The 21,578-nt window shown below is 45.2% G+C and overlaps 1 protein-coding gene across 1 annotated transcript in view; it reads right to left on the reverse strand.

Annotated features, from left to right (window-relative positions):
• Window positions 1-21,578, reverse strand: part of RYR3 (ryanodine receptor 3) — a 368,483-nt gene that overhangs the window by 184,245 nt on the left and 162,660 nt on the right. Inside the window, exons 28-32 of the mRNA XM_065942024.1 lie at window positions 13,834-14,042; window positions 12,076-12,251; window positions 11,138-11,174; window positions 9,189-9,352; window positions 6,081-6,246 (exon numbers count right to left, since the gene is read on the reverse strand). Coding sequence (XP_065798096.1) covers window positions 6,081-6,246; window positions 9,189-9,352; window positions 11,138-11,174; window positions 12,076-12,251; window positions 13,834-14,042 — 752 coding nt within the window. The remainder of the gene's footprint in view (window positions 1-6,080; window positions 6,247-9,188; window positions 9,353-11,137; window positions 11,175-12,075; window positions 12,252-13,833; window positions 14,043-21,578) is intronic.

Genomic DNA, 21,578 nt, shown 5'->3' on the forward strand with positions numbered 1-21,578 from the left:
CTCTGTGTGAAGTCTGTCCTGTGCATTTCACGGTAGTTAGCAGCATCCCTGGCCTGTATGTACTAACATATCAGTAGTACTCTCCACCCCACCATAGTCATGACAGCTCAAAATGTCACCAGAGATGGCCAGATGTCCCTGAAGGGAGAAGTGTCCCCAGTCGAGAACCAACTTTGCAGGCAAGGACCACATGGTGCTTCCATGAAGAAGCTGCCCCCAGAGCCTGGCTCCTCCCTTAGAACCTCTCCTCCTCACTTGGTTCCTCTAGACTTCTCTCCACCCCTCCCTCACTCTATGATTTTACTTCTTAACATTAAATAGTGTGAGATTCACCAACTGCCTTTTAGATGCCGCTTAGATGAGGCATGTGAATTGATATGTTTATGACATAAGGGGATTCATTTATCACTTATTTACTTCGATGTGGAGCTTTCAATCAGACTTGGAGGACCACAGAAGAAGGAATGCGACTTTAATCCCACTGACTAAAGTCCTTTACCTTTAAGCAAATTCAGAATTTAGGACATGCTTACACCTTGCCCGACCCATCAGATTAGGGGCTTCTGGGTGTTGTGGACATACGCTAAAAGTGTCCTCCAGTGAGTTACTCCCTTGTACAATCACCTCTTCTAGAATCTGTGTCTTGTTTCCAGCAAACAGGATATGGCGAAAGCTAAAGGACTGCCACTCCCTTGATTGACTGTATTATACAGAAGATTCTATTTCAGCAGACTGGAGAGGAAGTTGCTCCAGATAGCCTCAGAGAAGTAAACTGCCATGTTTTGAAAGGGCCATGTGGCAAGGAGTTCCAGGGGGTTTCATGGGGCTGAAAGTGTTAAGCTTCTGGCTTCAGTCAGCAAGGAATGGAGCCCGAGTTTTACAAATGCAAACAACTGAATTTCTGCCAACAACCACATGGACTTAGAAAAGGACCCCAAGCTCCAGAAAAGATTATCATCTGTGAAACAGATTGCCAGTCCAGGTTCGATGCATGAGACAGGGTGCTCAGGGCTGGTGCACTGGGATGACCCTGAGAGATGGGATGGGGAGGGAAGTGGGAGGGATGGTCTGCATGGGGAACAAATGTACACCCATGGCTGATTCATGTGAATGTATGGCAAAAACCACACAATATTGTAAAGTAATTAGCCTCCAATTAAATAAATTTAAAAAAAAAGTCGAGGAAATATCATTCCTGATGCATGATTCAAAAAAAGAAAAGAATGAAGCCTGACTGACAACTTGACCACAGCCTTGGGAGATGCTGACTCCAGATAAATAGGGGCCCAGATATTGTGCACTGACTCCTGATCCATGGACACCGTGGGACGATGAATGAATGCTTCTAAGTCACTGAAAGTAAAGTGAAAGTGTTAGTTGCTCAGTTGTGTCTGACTCTTTGCGACCCTAAGGACTGTAGCCCGCCAGGCTCCTCTGTCCATGGAATTCTTCAGACAAGAATATTGGAGAGGGTTGCCATTCCTTTCTCCAGGGGGATCTTCCCGACCCAGGGATTGAACCTGGGTCTCCTGCATTGAAGACAGATTCTTTACTATCTGAACCATCTGGGAGGCCCTTTAAGTCACTGAGTTTGTGGTAATTTGTTATGAGGCAATAGAAAATGAATATAGTGATTTTCCTTTCTTCCAGAATATTTGTTACAGGCTTCTTGTAAATAATAAACTTCCTCAATGCATTTAGACATAATATTTATAAACACATTTTTAAGACTGGAAGTGACTTAAAAGGATTGTCTGGTTCATAGCTGTTGGCTTATGATGAGGTGGCCAGACTGGTTAAACACCAGGCTTGTTCCCAGCATATGGCATTCAAGCATACTGCAGTGGGCTCACATTTCAGATAATACAGTTGCTTTATACCTGATGCTTCAGGTACCTCTGGATGATTATGAAAGGATGATGCTAGTAAAACTAATAGGTAGGGATGGAGCTGCTAGAACTGCCTAGGCTATGTCTAAAATAAGCTTTACTGCGGACATTCAACAGTTATTTAGTGCCTAGCACATACCTGCTTTGTGCCAGGATCTGGGTTTATGGGTGATAAACACAAATGGGAAATTCTGATTTGTTGCTGTGTGACTTTGGTCACAAGGCAAGAGTTATCTTTAGGCTGGCCCCAGGTTTCTCAAATACTCTAACAGGTAACATTCTAGAACAATGTGTGCCTCTCAGGTCATTGCAACTTGAAGCAAGCAGGGGTCTGGTGGGTGAGAAAACTTTGCCTGAATTGGCCAGGTGGAAGAGAGAGAAATGCACTCACTCAGAGATTTCTGATGCTGAACTAAATCATACCATCAGGGGGAGTGACAGGCTGAAGAAGGCCACACGTTTTTAGGTCCCTTGGGAATGATCGCTGCAAATGTTATAAGCTACCCAGTCAAATGGCAGGGTCCTCCTCAAACTTCCCTGTAGAGAGGAAGTCCTTGAAAGCATGCAGGATGGATGCTCTGGGATTGGTTTATTTCTACCATCAGAGTACATTCCCACCACAATGAACAATGGAAACTTTTCTTCAATCACCAAAATAACAAGAACACACAAGTGTGAGCTCCTGATGGGTGTCCTTAATAAGAAAAGAAACTTACTGGCTGCAGTAAGTGGAATATCCTAGATGGCCCTCCTGACCCCTTGGTTAGTCCTGTGATCCTGGATGTCATGGGGCAAAACTGATTCTGTTAGCAAGGGTACTAACCAGCTGACCTTAAGATAGAGACAGTATCCTTGTGGGCCTAATCCAGTCGCACGAATTCTTAAAAACAGGTGTTTTCTCTTGCTGGGGGCAGAAGGGAAAATCAGAAATTCAAAACATGAGAAGAACCAGGTGTGCCCCTGTTGGCTTTAAGGATGGAAGAGGGCCATATGAGAGCAAATGTGGGTACCTCTGGGAGCAGAGATGGGTCAGCCACCAAGGCAGTGGGGACCTCGGAACCTCTGCCCACAACCACAACTGAATCCTGCTGACAACATGAAGGAGCTTGCAAGGGAGGTTGCCCAGAGCCTCAGGACAGAGCCAGCTCGGTCCAGATGACACCTTGATTTTGGCCTCGTGTGCACCTGGGCAGAGAACCCAGTCAAATCTACGGAACCATGAAATGATAAATGGATGCTGCTTGAAGCTGCTAATTCTGTGGTAATTTGTTAGGCAGCAACTAAAAATCTAGTGACTTCCCAGCCAAGTTGGTCAGTTTGATAACAAATACTTAGCAAGCACTCCCTGGGTGCCAGGTACCACAGCCTCATGTACAGGGATACGGGAATGAACCCGGGAGGGGGAGGCAGCCCCCACCCTCAAGGAGCTTATATTCTGGAAGGGGCTACTGCAGCCTGACGGAATAAGCAGTGAGTCCAGATCTGAGGCTGCTACGAAGTGCCATGGACTTTCTTACCTTTGTGTTTAAGGTACTTTTTATCTCTGGCTGATCTACTTTGTCTTTGCAATGATGGACATTCTACCTCTAATCATGTGCGAAGGTCAGGGCGTAGGAAACAGCCTGAATTGAAAGGTAACCCCTCTCGTAAATCTGAATCTCACAGCTGGCCTCTGCTTGCAGAGCTGTGCGGCTGGGATGGCAGTAACTGAGGACTATCTCTTGAACATACATTTTATTTCTCATTTCTCCCATGATTACATTAAGTGAGACAGAAAAAGCGTTTCAGATTGCGTCGCAGTATTTAATGGGGAGGTCTAGAAACCTTGGAGAGAATCCTTCTCTTATTATTTTGGTTGCTGGTCCTTTCTGAATGGAAAGTCAGTGTATAAATATTACTACCCTGCTTTGCTCAAGATAATTGAAAAACGAAAATGGCTACAACTGCAGAATGATAATTATCCCAGGGCTGGGAGACCAGACACATGGCTGGACACGTTAACTGTCTCGTCGGGAATGAGAAGGGGGCTGGGTGGGTGGGAGTTTCCGGAGGGTCCCTGCTCAGAGCCCTGACCTCCTCCCCATTCCCACCTCAGGGTGGGAGCTGGCTGGAAGCCCTGAGCAGAGTCATGAGGATTTACACACACGGAGTCGCACCATCCACCCCGGGGTGCAGATACCAACAGGCAGCTCAGACAACTGACCAGCTTCACATCATCCAGGAACTGCTGTGAAAGAGGACACAAATTGCAGAGGATCTGCTCTTTGTTCTAACATCTTCTTATCATCATAGGCTCTTTCCTGAAGCAGGCAAGTCATAGCTGCTGCAAATGCCATGGGTTGGGTTTTATTTATTTATTTAGGGACCTTAAATGTGATTAGATGCTTTGGAGCTCTCAGCAGCTCTGGGAGGACCCTTTAGTCAAACTCATTTCAAAAAGTTAATGGGAAAAAGCTAATGGATTCTGAAGGACGGTAGTAATGTATATAGGCCTCCTCTCAGGGGACTTAAGAGGGGAGGGGAAGGTGGAATCATGAGAAAGTACTGGAAGAACAGTACGTTACTTTCTGCTTCAAAGCCCGGTTTGGCAAAGGCCTCTTTCTGGGAGTGGCTGGGGGGGTCCCAGCTGCTGGGTAGTGGTGGTGACTCCAGTTCTTTCCAGGAGGATGAGCCCCCCATGTAGTGTGCAGGGGGCTGCCCACTGCAGGAGGTGCTGGGGAAGACCACTCACTGGCAGGCTGCCCTAGCCCCCAGAAAGGGCTCTGCCTGTGTTTTTACTCACTTAACATTTCAGATTTGGGGCGGCTACAGACCCCTGCTCTCCAACCACAAGGCAGACAAATGGCTGGAGCTTTTCGGCCTGGAGGCTGTAACCTGGGCTGATTCTGGAATCTGGGGTTTTAGCCATTGACACAGGAGCCATACAGCAGAGCTTTTAATCCACTGTAGTTGGCTGAGCTCCCCTCAACACTGTTTGCCATTGTCCTGAGATCTCTTCCGGAGTTCCTCAATGCTTCCTAATTCCTCCCTACCTTTCCAAATTTGTTACCACCAACCATTACCCACTCTAGTCTGTCCATCATTCCTCAAACACAGACATCATTTATGCCTTTATCTCCATTATGCTTTTGTGCCCTTCTTTCAACCGAGTACATACCTCCTTTCTCTACCTGGAAGTATTCTGTTTCATAATCAAGATTTCTCTGTAACAAATTTTTCTTGACCACTCTCCATGGAAGCAGACTCCTCCTTCTCTGAACTTGAATAACACTCTATCCATACATACAGGAAGCTTTCCATTCTACCTTTGAAGTGTCAAGAAGGTTTAATATAGAAATCTAATTCCTTAACTTAGCCTTTCTCATGGTATGCTCTGTAGAACTCTGAGCTGACAGAATATTACTAATTGTTAAATTTAAAAAAAAAGCTTTTCTTGGTTAAATGAGAAATGGTTGGCTAGGTTTCTTTCTGAACCATTTCTTAAAGTTTTCCTGTACTAACACTCTACTGCAAGGAAGATATAATTTGTGGCATTTCCAAAGCTTACTTGGCCAACAAAGGTGAAAAATCCAACTTAAAGCAGATTAGCTTTCTTGCAGTTAATGACAGGTAAACCTACATGTATATAGTTGATAGTTTCCCCAAGGAGTTCTGTCAGTTTATAGTCAGTGAAAGAGGGAGATACATTATTTACGTAAATGCCATTTTTTAAGGACCTTGCAAGGAAACCATAGTGAATGAGATTAACCTTTTTTGCAATGGGAATATGCCCTGGCAAAGTAATCAGTTTTTATAGGTCTATATTTTGGGCACAGAAGTTTCTTAAAGTGAGGAGTACCTCTGTTGACCTTTTAGACTTTGCATCTTATACAGTATAGGTAATGTGAAAGTTGCACAGGAAATACTGATGGAATTAATGAATAGCCTTTCAGAGCCCACCACCACAGAAAAACCTTATCTTCTAGAAAGATGACCAGCATTTCTAATCAACCAATAAATAAGATCTTTCCCTCTCTGCACAAAATGAAGTCACTTTGTTCTTGTTTGTTTTCCTAGATGGCTTTGGACCACATGGGTACATCAACTCCATGTGTTGTGGTGAAGATGCCAACCACGCAGAAGACTGAGGAGCAGCGCCCTGAGCACCCAGGCCTGGGATGCCACCGTCATGGTCCCCGAAGCCACTCCTACCTGGTAGCAGGTGCCAAGTTCCCTCCCGTTGGCAGAAAAGGACAACATGCCCATCGCCAGATCCACGAGGCAGCCGATCTCCAGGTCCACGTTGCTGCGACTTGCTCTTTGGGATGCAGCCACGATGTCCCCACCCCAGACCATGTAGCAATTGCTGCGTTTCACGCTAGGAGCCAAAGAGAGCAAAAGACAAAGAATAACCTGGACTGGGGCGGTTTGCAGTCAAGACTCAGGACTGAAATGCCCCCAAAGCCTCCAGGGAAGCTTTCCAATCAGCCTCCAATAACTGTTTTTCTTAAGTGAATTCACTGAGTTTAGGAATGTGGCAATTTATCTGCTTCAAAGAGCAGAGTGTTCAGGTCATCTGTTTCCTGGCTCATTGTCAATTCACGTTTCTGAAACAGATGACAGGGACCACAGTATTAGAGGGGAGAACTGAAGGTGCATGTGGACTTAAAGAGAGGTTTGGTATAAGAGGTAGGAACAAAAAGGTCTGTGTCCTGAATCCCAGCTCAGTGCCAGGGCAAAAGGCCACTGAACACTTGAGATGCAGGCCCACATTCCCTAGGATGGCAGACCTGGGCCACGGAAGACTTGCAAAATGTATAAGGTTAATCTCTGATGTCCTCTCGCCTCCTGACCTGTACTACCTGCCCTCCCAGCTGTCTGGAGTCCTGCCTTCTGCACCCTGACCCTTCCACACCTACACACTTGGGTACCTTTCTCAGCTAGCTGGCTATCACCCCCACGAAGAAAACGCCATCATAGGCATTTAGATGAAAATGCCAACTATAATAACCAAAAGATTTTGAATCCCCAAAGCCCAATTTCTTAATGGTAAGATTTCAACCACTGGATGGGCCCTGGAGAAGCAGTACATGGGCTCCCAGAGCCGCTTATGATGATTGAGGGCAAGCCCAGCCCTGGTGTGTCCATCTGAGGGGCCTGAGAACTTAAAGTTGCATCAAATGACTTGTCTCAGGCTAAAGGACTTCCCTGGTGGCTCAGATGGTAAAGAGTCTGCCTTCAATGCAGGATACCTGGGTTCAGTCCCTGGGTTGGGAAGATCCCCTGGAGGAGGGCATAACAACCCACTCTGGTATTCTTGCCCCAAGAATCCCCATGAACAGAGGAGTCTGGCGGGCTATAGGCCATGGGGTTGCAAAGAGTTGGACACAACTGAATGACTAAGCACATACGAAGGAGAAAGTGACTCTATATGGGACACCACATCAGCCCTTTAAACTTCCTAAGGTCGATCTGATTTTGCCTTGGAAAGCCAAGCGTTTGATTAGAATTCTCCCAGGTTCTTTCTGATTCTCGAAGGCTATCACTTTGCCCAACAACTAGAAATCCCCTTTGTAAGCATGCCTTTACCTCCTCTGCTTGCTTCTTCTCTAGGGCACCAGTGGGGCTGGTTTCCCAGTGTAAATGCCCTCAGGCAGAGCCAATGCAAACTGCTCCTTTCAAGTGAGTTATAGCCATTGCTAGATTTTCATTAAGGTTAAACTGCAGCTGTGTTACTACTGCTTCCCAGTGATTAGACTACTAAGTACATTGATGACTACAGAATTCAGTTAATAATGTATGAAAGTCATGGGAGTGTGAAGTGCTAACTTTGGTCCTGTTTTAAAGGGCTCAAGTTTGAAATGCCCGAAAGCATCTGAAAATCGATCCCGTGTTTATTTCTTATTATACAAGACAAAGAACCAAGAGTTCTTGAACACCTACTATTTACTGCATCTTATTCTAGGTGCCAATGTATCACATACTTTTCTCAATGAGTGTGGACTGAGGCTCAGAAAAATAAAATCATCAGTCTGGTGTGGCTCAGCCAGAAAACTGGAGCAAGGGACCCAGCTGGGAGGAGACCCTCTGGCTTTTTGTTCTTTTGGCTGAAGAGTGAAGTCTGGACTGGACAAGGGCTTTCACATACTTTCCTTTGTAACCAAACCAGATATTGCATTTGGTCACAGCATCTCCTTTGGGTCTCACAACATGAGTTATGGTAATAAGAGTGATGTTTATTGAGTACTTGGGTCAAGGCACTGCTGCAGGCACCTATCTATGTTTTACCTCAACCCTCATAACATTCTGTTAGATTACAACTATTCTTCTCATTTTATGAATGGGGAGATTTAGACCCAGGGTGGGTAAGTAACAGGCCCAAAGTCACACCTAGTCTAGTCTAGAAAGCACTGGAACCCAGTTTAAAATGGGGGCAATTTGCTTCCAAACTCTGTCCTCTTCACTGCCCGCCACCATGGTCTCCCAGGACACAGCAATCACGCCAGACCTCGGCCCCTAGACTTTGATGAGCAAGTAGCATCTAAAGAGCATTGATTGCAAAACATCCTTGCTTTTTAGGGATAAAGGTCAGCATGAGGACCAATTTCTTGCATTTCTATATAAGTCTGTAACGGCAGGGACTCTAGGAAATCTCACTGAGGTGGAAATAAAGTCTGCTGGTTCATCTCTGGGGCATTGCTGGCCAAAGATCTTTTTTCTGATGGCAGTTCTAGTGGACTGGTGGGAGGATATGGGTGTACCTAAGACATGTTTTTCTTCAAGAGCCCTAATTTCTACCCGGCGGTAATTATTTCTGAATTCGTCATGTCTCTTTGATGGTCTTTATTCTCTCAGCCATTACCAACTTTTAGGATGGGGAGTTCTGAGTTGATCAGCTGCTGTGTGATGTGGTACATCTTTGGAATTTATTTCCCTCAAGCACCTGAGGATTTTTCTCTGGCTTGTTCTAATGTTGTAGAACTTGGGACTTGCCCAGAAATCACAGAGAAAAGACTTAGAGGGGGCTTAGACCTCTCAATTGTCCATCTGTTATTTCCCATTCCTGGGTCATGTTTTATATACGTAATGAAACTGTCCTTTATTTTGGCTGATAATAACTTCTCCCACCAAAGTACCTGCTCCACCGCCCCGCCCCAAGCTCATTCACTCAAGGATTTTAAGTCTGTGCTTTTTTTCCCTCTTTATAATAGAAGTTGGGATGTTTCCTTCTTTGAGTTGTGAGCAGAGAGAGGAAAAAGACTGCTGGATGAGGGAGGGAGGAACCTGATGGCCAAACCTGCCCCTTGGAAGTCCTCTTACCTTTCGTGGACTCGGCCTCTTTCGTCCCCCAGAGTAACAGTCACAGTACAGTTTTTATTCAGGTCAAACTTTTCACTGTACAAGTGATAATCCGGAGTCACCCATCCGACCCACACGCAGGAGGGGTCTTGTCCGGCAAAGATGCGGATTGCATAGTAGCACTGCTGGGGAGAGACCACAGATGGAGTGAGTGACCCCAGTTGGGGGGAATGGGCTCACGAGGTAGACATTACACAGCAGCCCACTTGGCCCCTTTTCTTAGAAAGCACACTCTGTACTGGAGGTGTGCCACTGCTCTCTGGACTAGGGGCAGGGCTGATGAGAGAACCTGGCTTCCTTATTTTCCTGCTTTCTGTTGTGCTTTAGCACCTAGACAGTCAGGCACCTAATCTGTCACCCTCTGCCCAGAAGATGCTGCTACTGCAGAGATTAGAGGCAGCCACTCAACGGTCAGTGTAAAACCCTCACCCTCTTCTGGTTCCCCGGGCTGCTGGGGGGAGCTGGGCACTGTCTCTGCCTTCAGAGAGAACAGTCAAGGTTCAGAGAACAAGGCCACTTGCCACTTCTGCAGGGAAGTCCAGGGATATATTTTTTTAAGTCTTAAAAAGGATGCTACAAAAGAAAAAGCCCACATTGTGGCCAAATGTGCTTCATACGGTCATTAGGCTCAGTGACAGGCAGGGCTGAAAACTACAGCCATTCTTGGTAGGCACTGTAACAGTTTGTGAAGTTTATCACCACTGTTGTAATAGCAACTGAAGCACTGAGTTAGGTGACTGCTTCATCATTTTCTTTATGAAACGGAACACATTTATTCTAAATGAAGTCCTCATATTTGTTGTTATCTCCAGTTTTTTGATTGGAAGAGAAAAGAGTCAGCCAGACACAACCTGTGCTGGAATCTTGGCCCTGGCAGCTATTAATCGTGTGACCTTAGACAAGTCATTTGTCTTCCGTGTCTTGGAGTGCAAGAGATTGTTCATCTCTCAGGGTTGCAGTGGAAATTAAGGGGGAAGGTGATACAGTGTACTCACTGCAGTGCTCCGCACATAGCAAGTGTGTGACACGCCAAGGCAAGAACCTTATGCCTGACAATTAACCTATGAATACCGGCTTGCAGGATAACTTTATAGAAGGGGTGATGTGCATTTCTGACAAAGAGTTTTGTTTGTGTTTTTTTTTTTTTTTTGGTCAGGGGCTAAAGAAAGATGTGTTGTTGTTGTTGAGTTGCTAAGTAATGTCTGGTTCTTTGCAACCCCATGTCCTGTAGCCCACCAGGCTCCTCTGTCCATGGGGCTTCCCAGGCAAAGAATACTGGAGTGAGTTGCCATTTCCTTCTCCGGGGATCTTCCTGACCCAGGGATCAGATCCCAGTCTCCTGCACTGGAAGGCAGATTCTTTACCACTGAACCACCAGGAAACCTCAAAAGGAAGAAAGAAATTAGGAAGCACTGCTTTCTGACCACTGTTTATAGAAAAAGAACCAAAAGCAGCCTCCATCTTCTGGGCTGGCTCCCTGCTCCTTTTGCTCATTTGACTGCTTTCAACAGTCAAATCCTGGCACTGCTCAGAGAGATGAGAGAGTTGATTCACAGAAGTTTACATAAAAGAGCAAACAAAAGGATTAAATTAACAGCCCCCCTTTCCCCCTCAACTGATGTTCCTTTCAATCAGAAAGGCAGTGCTGGGTCCCTGGTGGACACCAAGTACAGAATGGTGCCCAATTAGATGCTCTAGGTAGAGTTCTGTTTTGCACTGAATAACTGTTTTTCTTTCCCCCACTTGAGAGATGCCATAGATATGTTCTGGAAGCATTAAGATGGATATTAAAAGGCAGAGTAATTGGCAATTAAAGAGGATCTCTAGACAGATCTTTGCTGTAAGGGGCATATTACCAGGCATGGCAAAGAATCCAATAATTAAAACCATAATTGAGCACATTTACTTACTGTTGTTGTTTGAGAGAGTATTTCTTGCATCTGTTTCCTGAGGGGGAAGATAATCCATGTTTTAGTTCTTCAGTTCTATAACGAAGCCCACAAGTGTGACAGGCAATTGATCTACCTTTAATAATGAAGACAAGTTTAGGAAGCTGGCTATTTCCCACATATGAGTGATCCCAACTGATCTTGGAACTTTTCATCTGCAACCTGCTACCGGCAGGCAGGACTGTGCCTTCCAACTCTTGTCTGTCAGCCCAGATGTAAGCTAGGGCAAGGAGGAGGCTGGAGAGATGGTAATAATGTAGGCAGGGATACCCTGGGAAACATTATCCTGTTCTCTCAAACAGCTTTGCTTGTTTAAAGCTTGGTAGATAGTAAAACTCTTGAGGAGACCTGCAGGAGCCATACATCAGTGATTAAAACTAGACATGAAGGGATGAAAGAGAGCAAGGAATATATTCCTTATCAGGCAGAAGGAAGTCACATTACTCATGAGTCACACAGCTACTGCGCTGGACACTGGCCACAGTTATGCAAAGAGGGCAGTATCTGCCTACAGAGGCTTCTGATTTCACACAATGACAATAACAATTGCACCCTCTCACACACTTACATTCTTTTCTACTCCCAAACAGAGGAATTACAGGTTGCAAGGAGGCTAGGGACTGGGACTCAGAGAGCTTGAGAAGAGCAGAAACGTGTCCACGGGATTTGACATCGTTAAGCTTGATTGGCCCTCTAGTTGTACACTGTGCGCATACACACACATGCATGGGCACACACACGTGTGAGCACACAGCCTTCTTTCTTTCCTGACTGAAAGCAGAGGGAACCCTACAGACCGGACTCCACTTGTGCCATGGTGCAGCGAGCAGCAGACAAAAAGTCACCTTTGCAGCAGACACGCTGAGCCCCTCTGAGAGCTGGAGCCACCCCCTCCTCACCTTTTCTGGAAAGCATCACTATCCATACAGGGGCTGTGGCTGAAGGAGGCATGGCACTCGACGGGCACGCTCAGGCGGCAGTAGATCATGGTGGCACTGCTGTTCTGGGTGCCGAATGTCTTGTGGGTCACCTTGAGGCAGGGAGGGGTATCCAGGGTGCCGTCGATCCTCACCACCTGGAAATGCCACCAGCTTCACATGACAGCCTGAGCCCGCCCACCCTCTCTGCCCTCACTGACCACCTACGGAAGGCTTTCTGCGAACTGCAAAGGTGGTCACGAGTGGTAACCCAACCATTACCCTTATCCTAATGTGGACCCTGCCCAACAAAATATCATAGACCCACCTCTGGCTGGGGAGATTAGGAATTTGATAACATGACTGCTGGATTTTCTGCAAGCTCAGGGGTGCCAGGCAGCAGGGGTGTTGCAGTGTGCTTGCTGATGCTGACCTTTTAGGAAGGTGGCGAGCGGCTAAAGAAGAAACTTTCCATAGGTTTCCCATGTCAGTGGGCATGAGACTATCTAAGGGAGAAGGCGCCAGAAAGCCCAAGACTCCAGAAGTGACATTAGAGTTTCCTCAGAGGACCCTGTGGATTGCCCACCTTTACACAGTTGCAGCCTGAGTCACACAGAGGCTCCCAACAAAGGAGGAAATTCCCAGCTCCAGGGCGTGAGCTCTTCGGGGAGTGCAGTGGAGGAGGAAAGATCACAACTGGATGCTTGAAGTTATGTGCGGGGGTGGGATGGGGAGTAGAGGAAGTGAGCAGACTTACAATGACGATTTTGTTATGATCTGAGCACTTCTCCCTGCATTCTAGAGCACAGTTCCCATCCTGCGGCCCATGAGCATGCTTACCTAGGTTTGTGGGGTCTGCATATTTTTCTAAGTGGAGGGTCTCTAGAGCCCATTGGCTCGTCAAAGGGGCTCATGACTTCCAAAATGTTTATAAGTCAGCTTTCTAAAGTAACTATCAGGTAGAAATTGGAGAAATTCAAGTCTGTACTATTTAAGGGTTTGGGGGAAAGGGGAGGATGAAGAGCTGATGCTTGCTGAATTTAGACTGGGAGGTGAGTGAAGGAGACTTATGCTCTGGTGGAAGCGAGCCCTTGAATCTAACACTTCAGTAGAGTTGATCTGTCTGACATCCCATCAGCTCCCGTCCCACCCTGACACCATGAAAAATTCGTGGTGTGGGTGGGTGATGCAGTGCAAGGAGATGTAGAACCAGAACCCAAATCAGGACCCTTACAATCTTTGGCTTCTCTGCCTCTCTGCTCCCCACACAAGGTATGAGCACCATAATCAACTACTGCACCTCCACCTAAAAAGCTGGACATGGTTCTGCAGGAATTAAACACAGCCTAAAAGACATTAAGTCCTGAGCAGAGGAGAACAATGACCGGGACATATCATCCTAAGTGCAGGTATTGGACTATTTTAGGAAAATGACATTTAAGGACTCTAGATGCTGTTTTGCTCTAATACTACTATAACAACATCTGGAGAAAATGTAGTGGCCCAAAAATTTGGGGATATGGATCTGCAAGGTGGTTGGTTACCCCTTGTAAGATGCCACTCAGCTGCCACAACCAAGGTGCCTGTAATGACAGCTCTGGAGTCTGGCAAGGAGGTGACTGGGGACAGCCAGGGTGTGGACTTAGGCATGAACCAGCTGTGACAGGAACATCAGTGGGAGCTCAGTGCCTGGTCCCCCTGCCCTGCCAGGGCCCCCCACGATGTGCACATGTAGCTTACCTCTATCTGTGGATGGTCCTTGGGCACGTTGACAAATGTTGGGAGGCGTTTGCTGAACCACATGGCCACGTCACGATTCATGTTGACAGCAAAAGGCTCAAAGCCCTCTTGGAGGCCGCACATGGTATAAAACTTGAAGGTGCTGGCATCCATCCCGAGGTTCATGCGGCCGATCTGAGACAGCCCCAGGGAGCAGATGGGCACGAAGCCTGCAGAGTGGTGAGAGAGCTCGGTCAGCCTGCAGGACTGTCCCGGGAGGCTGGGAGGAAGCAGAACCCTTGCTTCCTCCACAGCTTTGAGTTCCAGTAGAAAAGACAGGACAGCATCCTTTTCTTTCTTCCTGGCCCATATACTCAACAACAGGAGACCATGTGGGGTTGACAGCTGCCCTTGGTATATGGGAAAGACAAGTGAGTCTGGTTCAAAATGATTGGCAGAAAAAACAATCATCCAGTAATGTCATCTGGAAAAGTAAAACCAATAAGAGAAAAAGTGAAATTCTTTATTTATGTCTTAGTTAAAGCTGATATTACTTGTGTGCTAAGTCACTTCAGTCATGCCCGACTCTTTGTGACCCCATGGACTGTAGCCCGCCAGGGTCTTCTGCCCATGGGATTCTCCAGGCAAGAATACTGGAGAGGGTTGCCCTTCTGCAGGGGGTCTTCCCAACCCAGGGACTGAATCCGCATCTCTTACGTCTCCTGCATTGGCAGGCAAGTTCTTCATCACTAGCACCAATTAGGCCCTGGGTAATTTTTTATTATTTATCTCTGGAGATACACGTTCTTTTAAATTGAGTTATAGTTGATTTACAATATTATATTAGTTTCAGGTATACGACACAGTGAATCAATATTTAAATAGATTGTATTCCATTTGAAGTTATTACAAAACAATGGCTATATTTCCCTTTGCTGTACAATATACTCTTGTTTTTTATCTCTGATACATAGTAGTCTGTGTCTCTTAATCTCATAGCCCTATCTTGCTCCTCCCCTCTACCTTCTCCCCACTGTTTATCACTAGTTTGTTCTCTGTATCTGTGAGTCTCTTTCTTCTTTGTTATATATATTCAGTTGTTTTATTTTTTAATTTCACCAAAAGTGATAACACACAGCATTTGCCTTTGTCAGACTTATTTCACTAAACATAATACTCTCTGGATCCACCCATGGTGCTGCAAATAGCAGAATTTCATTCTTTTTTATGGCTAACTAATATTTGTATGTGTGTGTGAATGTATGTGGTACAGGTATATACATACATATGTACATAAATATACAGACACATCATCTTTTAATCATTCATCTGTCTATAGGTACTTAGATTGCTTCCATATCTTAAACCCTGGGTAATTTTAAATTTTGCCCAAAATAAAACAATGCAAGAAGCCCAAAGAATGACTTGATGTAAACTGCCAAATTTCTCTAGGTCCCAGCATTTTCTCCAGTGAAATGAGAGGTATAATGGCTCTTGTCATTTGAGAGTATGCTAAGAAGCTTTGGATGCTAGCACTATAACTGCTTGTTTACAAAATACATCTTATAAACCCCATCCTCCCCGTCTCCTGTTACAGTCCCCTCCCTCTTAAGTAGGAAAGTGAGATTTTCAAGCAGGAGCTGTAGAAAACCATTCGCTCCTACACTTACTGTCTCTCCAAGCTCTTTTCTGAGTCCTCATCATAATAAAGAAAAGCACTGCCATGTAGAGCAGACCCAAAGCAGAAGTTCAGATCGCTTAGTGTTCTTGTTTGTGGGCTATTTATGAATCATAATTGTGGACCAACAAATCAGCAGAGCTGGGAAAACACTAATTATCCCAGTCCTGGGAAGACATGAGGCAGGCAGCCGGAGGGCAGCTGAGGCTGCAGACTGCTTGGAAAAGGACAAAGGGCTCAAGGCTGGAGGCTAAACCAGGGCTTGGAGCCCTCCATAAAGAAAACCGTGTCACTCCTAAGAAAGGAGTGTTTATACTGTTACCTAAATCACAAAGTTTCTATGTAAATAAGTCACATAAGTGAAAGATAAATCCCTCCCAAGCTGAGTTGGTTGTTTACAGAAACTATGAACTTATTTAGCATACTATGTGATACTGTTTAATACTACTTCTAAGTAAGAGAGCTACAGTGAAATCCTAGCAATGAAGGTGATCCAGAGAGCCTCCACCCAGGACCACTAGTGGTGGCCCATCCCTCAAGAAGGTGGAAGGTCTGGTCGATCAGATTCATGGACCTTCTGAGCATTGTTATGCTTCTGAGACTATGCTTCATAGCCTTTGAGACTATAATAGATGAAACTACCCCCTTCTATAGACAGAGATTTTTATAAGTAAGGAAGCTTTGAAGATATGACTCTAGGATGGAATAAGGACTACTTGTTGGCACAGTTTTGGGGTGCCTGTTGGAACAGAGGTCTCTGCTTTATGCTGTGAGATGTGAAAGAAGGAAAAGAAATCATCCTGGTTGCCAGGGGCTTAGACAAATGAGGATGACAAATGGAATGTGGGAGAGAGAATGGTGTGTGGTAAGACATCCCCACTTGCAAGACATTACTTTTGTTTCCAACCTGGACAAGTACCACTAGAGTAGCTTTATCTGGAAGACCTGATTTTGAAGCATTCCATCCCTGATGTGAGCAGAGACATGACATCTTAAGAAAGTCTCTTGGAAGTGGAGAAAAAGGAACTCTGACACTGTTGGTGGGGAATGTAAGTTGGTGCAGCTACTATGGAGAACAGTATGGAGGTTTCTCAAAAAACTAAAAGCAGAGTTCCATATGATCCAGTATTCCCAATCCCAGGCATATATCTGGACAAAATTATAATTTAAGAAGACTTTTGTGCCCCTATACTCAGAGCAGCACTATTTACAATAGCCAAGACTTGGAAGCAACCTAAATGTCCATTGACAAATGATGGATAAAGACGACGCAGTACATACACGCAATGGAATACTAGCCAGTCATAAAAAGGATGAAAAACTGCCATTTGCAGCAATGTGGATGGACCTAGAGATTATCATACTGAGTGAAGAAAGTCAGAGAAAGACAAATGCCACAGGATATCACTTATATATGGAATCTAAAATATGACATAAATGAACTTATCTATGAAACAGAAACAAATTCATAGACATATAGAATAGACTTGTGGTTGCCAAGGGAGAGGGGGGTGAGGAGGGATGTTTGAAGTTTGGGGTTAGCAAATGCAAACTATTATACACAGAATGGATAGACAACAAAGTCCTACTGTATAGCACAGGGAACTATATTTGATATCCTGTTATAAATGGAAAAGAATATGAAAAAATGCATATATATATATATATACGCATACACATATAGTATGTATATGTGTGTGTATATATAAAACTGAACCACTTTGCTGTACAAGAGAAATTAACACAATATTGTAAATCAAGGGCACTTCAATAAAATCAATAAAAAAAAGAAAGCCACTCTTTCCCTTTCTTTTCCAATAACTTGAGTGATAGGATAAGTAAGCAGCAGATTCAAAACATGAGGACTGCTGAATAACTTCAGGTCACATCAGTGACTTCCTAATTATAGACACCTTGACAATGTAAGATGCACACGGAAAGGAAAAAAGGTCATATTTGTACAAAGCCCTTTTTCTAAGGAACATGGGCTCCTCTTTGTTCCTAAGACATCAGCAGAGGGGACAGTACTTTGCTGTCGCTCTGAGTCACAGGCCAGCTGCCAGTCAGTGGGCAAGAGCAGGGGGGAAGGTTACAGGGGGTGAATGCCCCAGATTTAAACAGCAGTTATGCCCCGGGGCAGAGGGCTGCCCTCATTGCAGAGCAGAGCACTGGCCCTCTGGGGCAGAAGCCATCTCTACGGGGGAGAGCTAAACATGCCTGAAAACAGGCTCCTCAGCAGCAGCAAAAGTCGGGTATGTCAAAGCAACGGGAGGGAGTGTCAGGGGCTCCTGGGGGCTAAGTGGGCACAGCGGGGCAACTCTGTACAGCGGCAGACCAGAACCTAAATCCCAGGCTTCCGTCAAAAAAGCGAAACCCCAGAAAGGGCTGAGAGCTAAGCGACATCCTCAAAGGCACCAGCACTTTCTCCTGGGGAGGAATACTTTACAAATGGATCAGCTCCCTCCACCTGGTGGAGAGGCTCCAGCTAAGGATCACTCCTTCTCCACAACTTCCTCACTTGAGGCATTACAACTCCATGCAACTCAGTAACTCTGCTTGATAGAGGGAGTGACAATGATGATAAACCACACCAGCTAATATTTATCAAGTGCCTTCTAGGTGTCAGGTCCTGGGCTTAGCACTCTATGGATATATTATGACTGTCTTACAGTGAGGAAACTGAGGCCTAACAATTTGAGTAACTTGCTCAAAGGACTGTCTCCTGAAGCGTATGCAGGGCCAGAATGTGAACAAGACTGCCAGAGGAGCCGTCCAGAGTAAGCAGCGGGGACTGAGACCCGGATGCCTGCTTTCTAACTCTCATTTCCAGTGACTGGCTTTGTGATGAACTCTTCCTTCACGTTTCGGATGATTTTCCCAAGTGTTATATAGTTGACTAGTTTGCCTCCAGGTCAGGCAGCTGGAGATCTTCAACCACAAAGCACTCCAGGGCCCCAGGAGGAGAAGGGCTGCCTGTCACAAGTGGCCACATGGCTCCCTGGAGTTGGTCTTATCTGCACGGACAGATCCACTTGGTAAGGCCACGTGGCATCACTGTGAACAATGTCACCTACACACAAGGATTCACACTTTGTACACAACTCAACTATAACCCCCAGCTCAAATGAGATAGGAGATGTAACAAGATGGAAAAATAAAGGTGAAAAACAATACTCCATCCTGACATGCAGACTAGTAGATGCAATTATGCTGATGTCACTGAAGAGGTCTGAAGAGGAAATTTGCAAACGGCATTATTTGGAACCTAGATGTACATAAAATCCCTATTTGAGGAAAGGAATGTCAAGAACATATTCATTTAAATGCTGCAGAGGACCCCAGGTTCTGATAAACTTTGTAACACAAGGCCTTCATAGGGTTGTGTGATTAGGAAGAGGGACCCCCAAGAGGTCGTCTTTTTATAATTCAGGAGCTTGGAAAGAAACCAATTCTCTAGACCACCCCAACCATGGATCCTTTTTAAAATCCCATGTCAAACTGAAGAAATTTACTGAGAGCCAATCACTCCCTAGTCATGGAAAAACTGAGAGCATTGAGAGAAGTGGTGAGACGGCTGCCCAGACCATTCCTGGGGTGTGTCTCAGAGTCTCCATCCAGCAGTTCATGTTTGATCCATTAATTTTAATTTTCTAAGCCTCACAAAGATGGAGCTCAGGGACAGCACTGAGATTGTCAGAAGCTCCGCAGAAAACACAAGGAGCAAGAGGCTGCATTCCCATCACAGCCACTTCCAGAAGCATAGCACCCACCTGGGGAGAGAAGGACTGGGGGCTCTAGGTACCAGCGCGTTTGTGCATAGAAGGCAGTGACTCTGCCTGCAAGAAAGTTTCACCTGCTGCCTGTGGAAGGGCTGCTGGTAGAGCCAGAGCTGGGGGATCTGTTAAGCCCTGACAGGCCGATAGCTGAAGAGCTTGGGAGGCTGTCCCTGCAGACGCTGAAGCTGTAGCGAAGCAGGGTGTGCCCAGGGGGTGTCTGGCAGCAGCAGCAGCAAGGGAGACCAGCTCTAAATTAAACTCTTTCAGACATCATGTTCTGAGGTCCAGAATGATGTTCAGAATTTTATCTTTCTTTCCTTTAAATGGGATGAAAGGGAAGACTAATAGCAAAGGTTTCTCTGTGAGAGCTTCTGAGCTTCCAGATGCCTTTCGGTGACAACATTGAGAGCTGTGAGGGTGCAGGCCAGGTAGAGAACAATGATTAGGAAAACGAAGCCGATAAGAGTATGTCATCTATGATGCAGACGAGGATGGGGATGACAGCTTATAAATCACCCAGAGGAAAGAAAATCAGCCATGAATTGTAATGCCTGCTCCCATTCCTTCCCCCAAAGGGCTAAAAACACTTAGCCCAGCGGGGTAAACGGCCTGAATCAAGGCTGGGATGTTGGCCACCAGAACACACACACACACAGGGGATTTTGCTTTCTGAGGGGCTGTAATGCACACAATGTTTTATATTCAACAGATGGTTTTCCTAACAGCTCAAGGCAAGAATTGCTGCCTCTTTCCCCTTTATGCGGAGATGCTCTATGGTTAAAGAGCTGCTCTATGGTTATTCTAAGCCTCTGAGTTATTGTAGTCAAAGAATTGCACGCAGACTCCCTTTCAATTGCCCTTCCTCTGACTCCTGAGCCATCACAGAACTGAAAAGGCCTCCCAATTATCTTGTCTCCATGTTATTAAAGTGCAGTGCAATGCTACAGTACAATGTGCTAACATAATACAGTACAATTCTATTATAAAACAGAGTCCTAATAATAGACTTTGTTATTCTGAAGGTCAAATCATGTCTCTCTATACAAAGGGTCGATGAGGCATCTCTTTCATTACAGCACAGATGATCTCTAAAAGCAGAGTTCTCCTAAAGCATCCCCTTTCTTTATAGTATTCTTCTGCTCAAACCCTAGGACAGCCCCCCATGTCATAGAGAGTGGAGTCCAAGAAGAGTGGGCCCAGATTAGACAATACAGTTTCCTGAATAAAAAGACCAAGTCTTGGTATTCAAGGCTATAATCTGTAACTTCTCATTCTTTCCAGCTTTGTCTTCTATAAATTCCATACACAATCGTCCAAATGCTATCATCACTCTTTTCTGCAGTTTCTTGATTCCTCTCTATTACTCTACTTACACCCCCCTCCCCCGAGAAGACCCTTCTTAGAGATAAAAAGCTCATCTGTTGTTGCTGAGACAGCTCATATTCTTCACTTAACTTTCAGTTCCAATTCCAGTCTTTTAGAATTTTCATCCTGTATTGGTCAACTGCCATTTCTGACCTATCGCTTCATATTGGTTACCTTTCTGGATTTTCATTTTATTTATTTTTTGAACTAGAAATTTAACTCCTTCATTTTGCTACTATTTACATTTGGGTATACTTTGGACCACTGCTTCTCATACTTCAAAGTACATGGGAGTTGTCAGAGTTATCTTGTCTGAATGCAGTTTCTGAATCAGTAGGACTAGCATGGGGTCTGAGACCTTGCATTTGTTAATAAGCAGATCACACTTTTGAGTATCAAGGCTTCAGACCTCATGGAGTTCTTAGAACTCTGCACACAGACAAGATCTTTTTCTCTTCCTTATGTTGAGTCAAAGTCTTATAGACAAGTAAGCTCCCTGAGTCCACAGTGTCACTGGACTTTGAACCCTGCCTACTGCAGGAAGCTCCTTTCCTTGGGGATGAGCCTAAATTACCTAGTTCTTTGTTTTTCTCCAGCCTCACTGATGATAGCCTCAGATATGCAGATGATACCAGTCTAATGGCAGAAAGTGAAGAGGAACTAAAGAGCCTCTTAATGACAGTGAAAGAGGAGAGTGAAAAAAACTGGCTCAACATTAAAAAAAAATAAAATCATAGCATCTGGTCCCATCACTTCATGGCAAATAGAAGGGGAAAAAGTGGAAACAGTGACAGATTTTATTTTCTTGGGCTCCAAAATCACTGCAAACGGTGACTGCAACCATGAAATTAAAAGGCACTTGCTTTTTGAAAGGAAAGCTATGATAAACCTACACAGCATATTAAAAAGTAGAGACATCACTTTGATGACTCTAAAAAGATCCAAAC

This window comes from Muntiacus reevesi, chromosome 7 (assembly GCF_963930625.1).
Source record: "Muntiacus reevesi chromosome 7, mMunRee1.1, whole genome shotgun sequence".
Classification (NCBI taxonomy): Eukaryota; Metazoa; Chordata; class Mammalia; order Artiodactyla; family Cervidae; genus Muntiacus; species Muntiacus reevesi.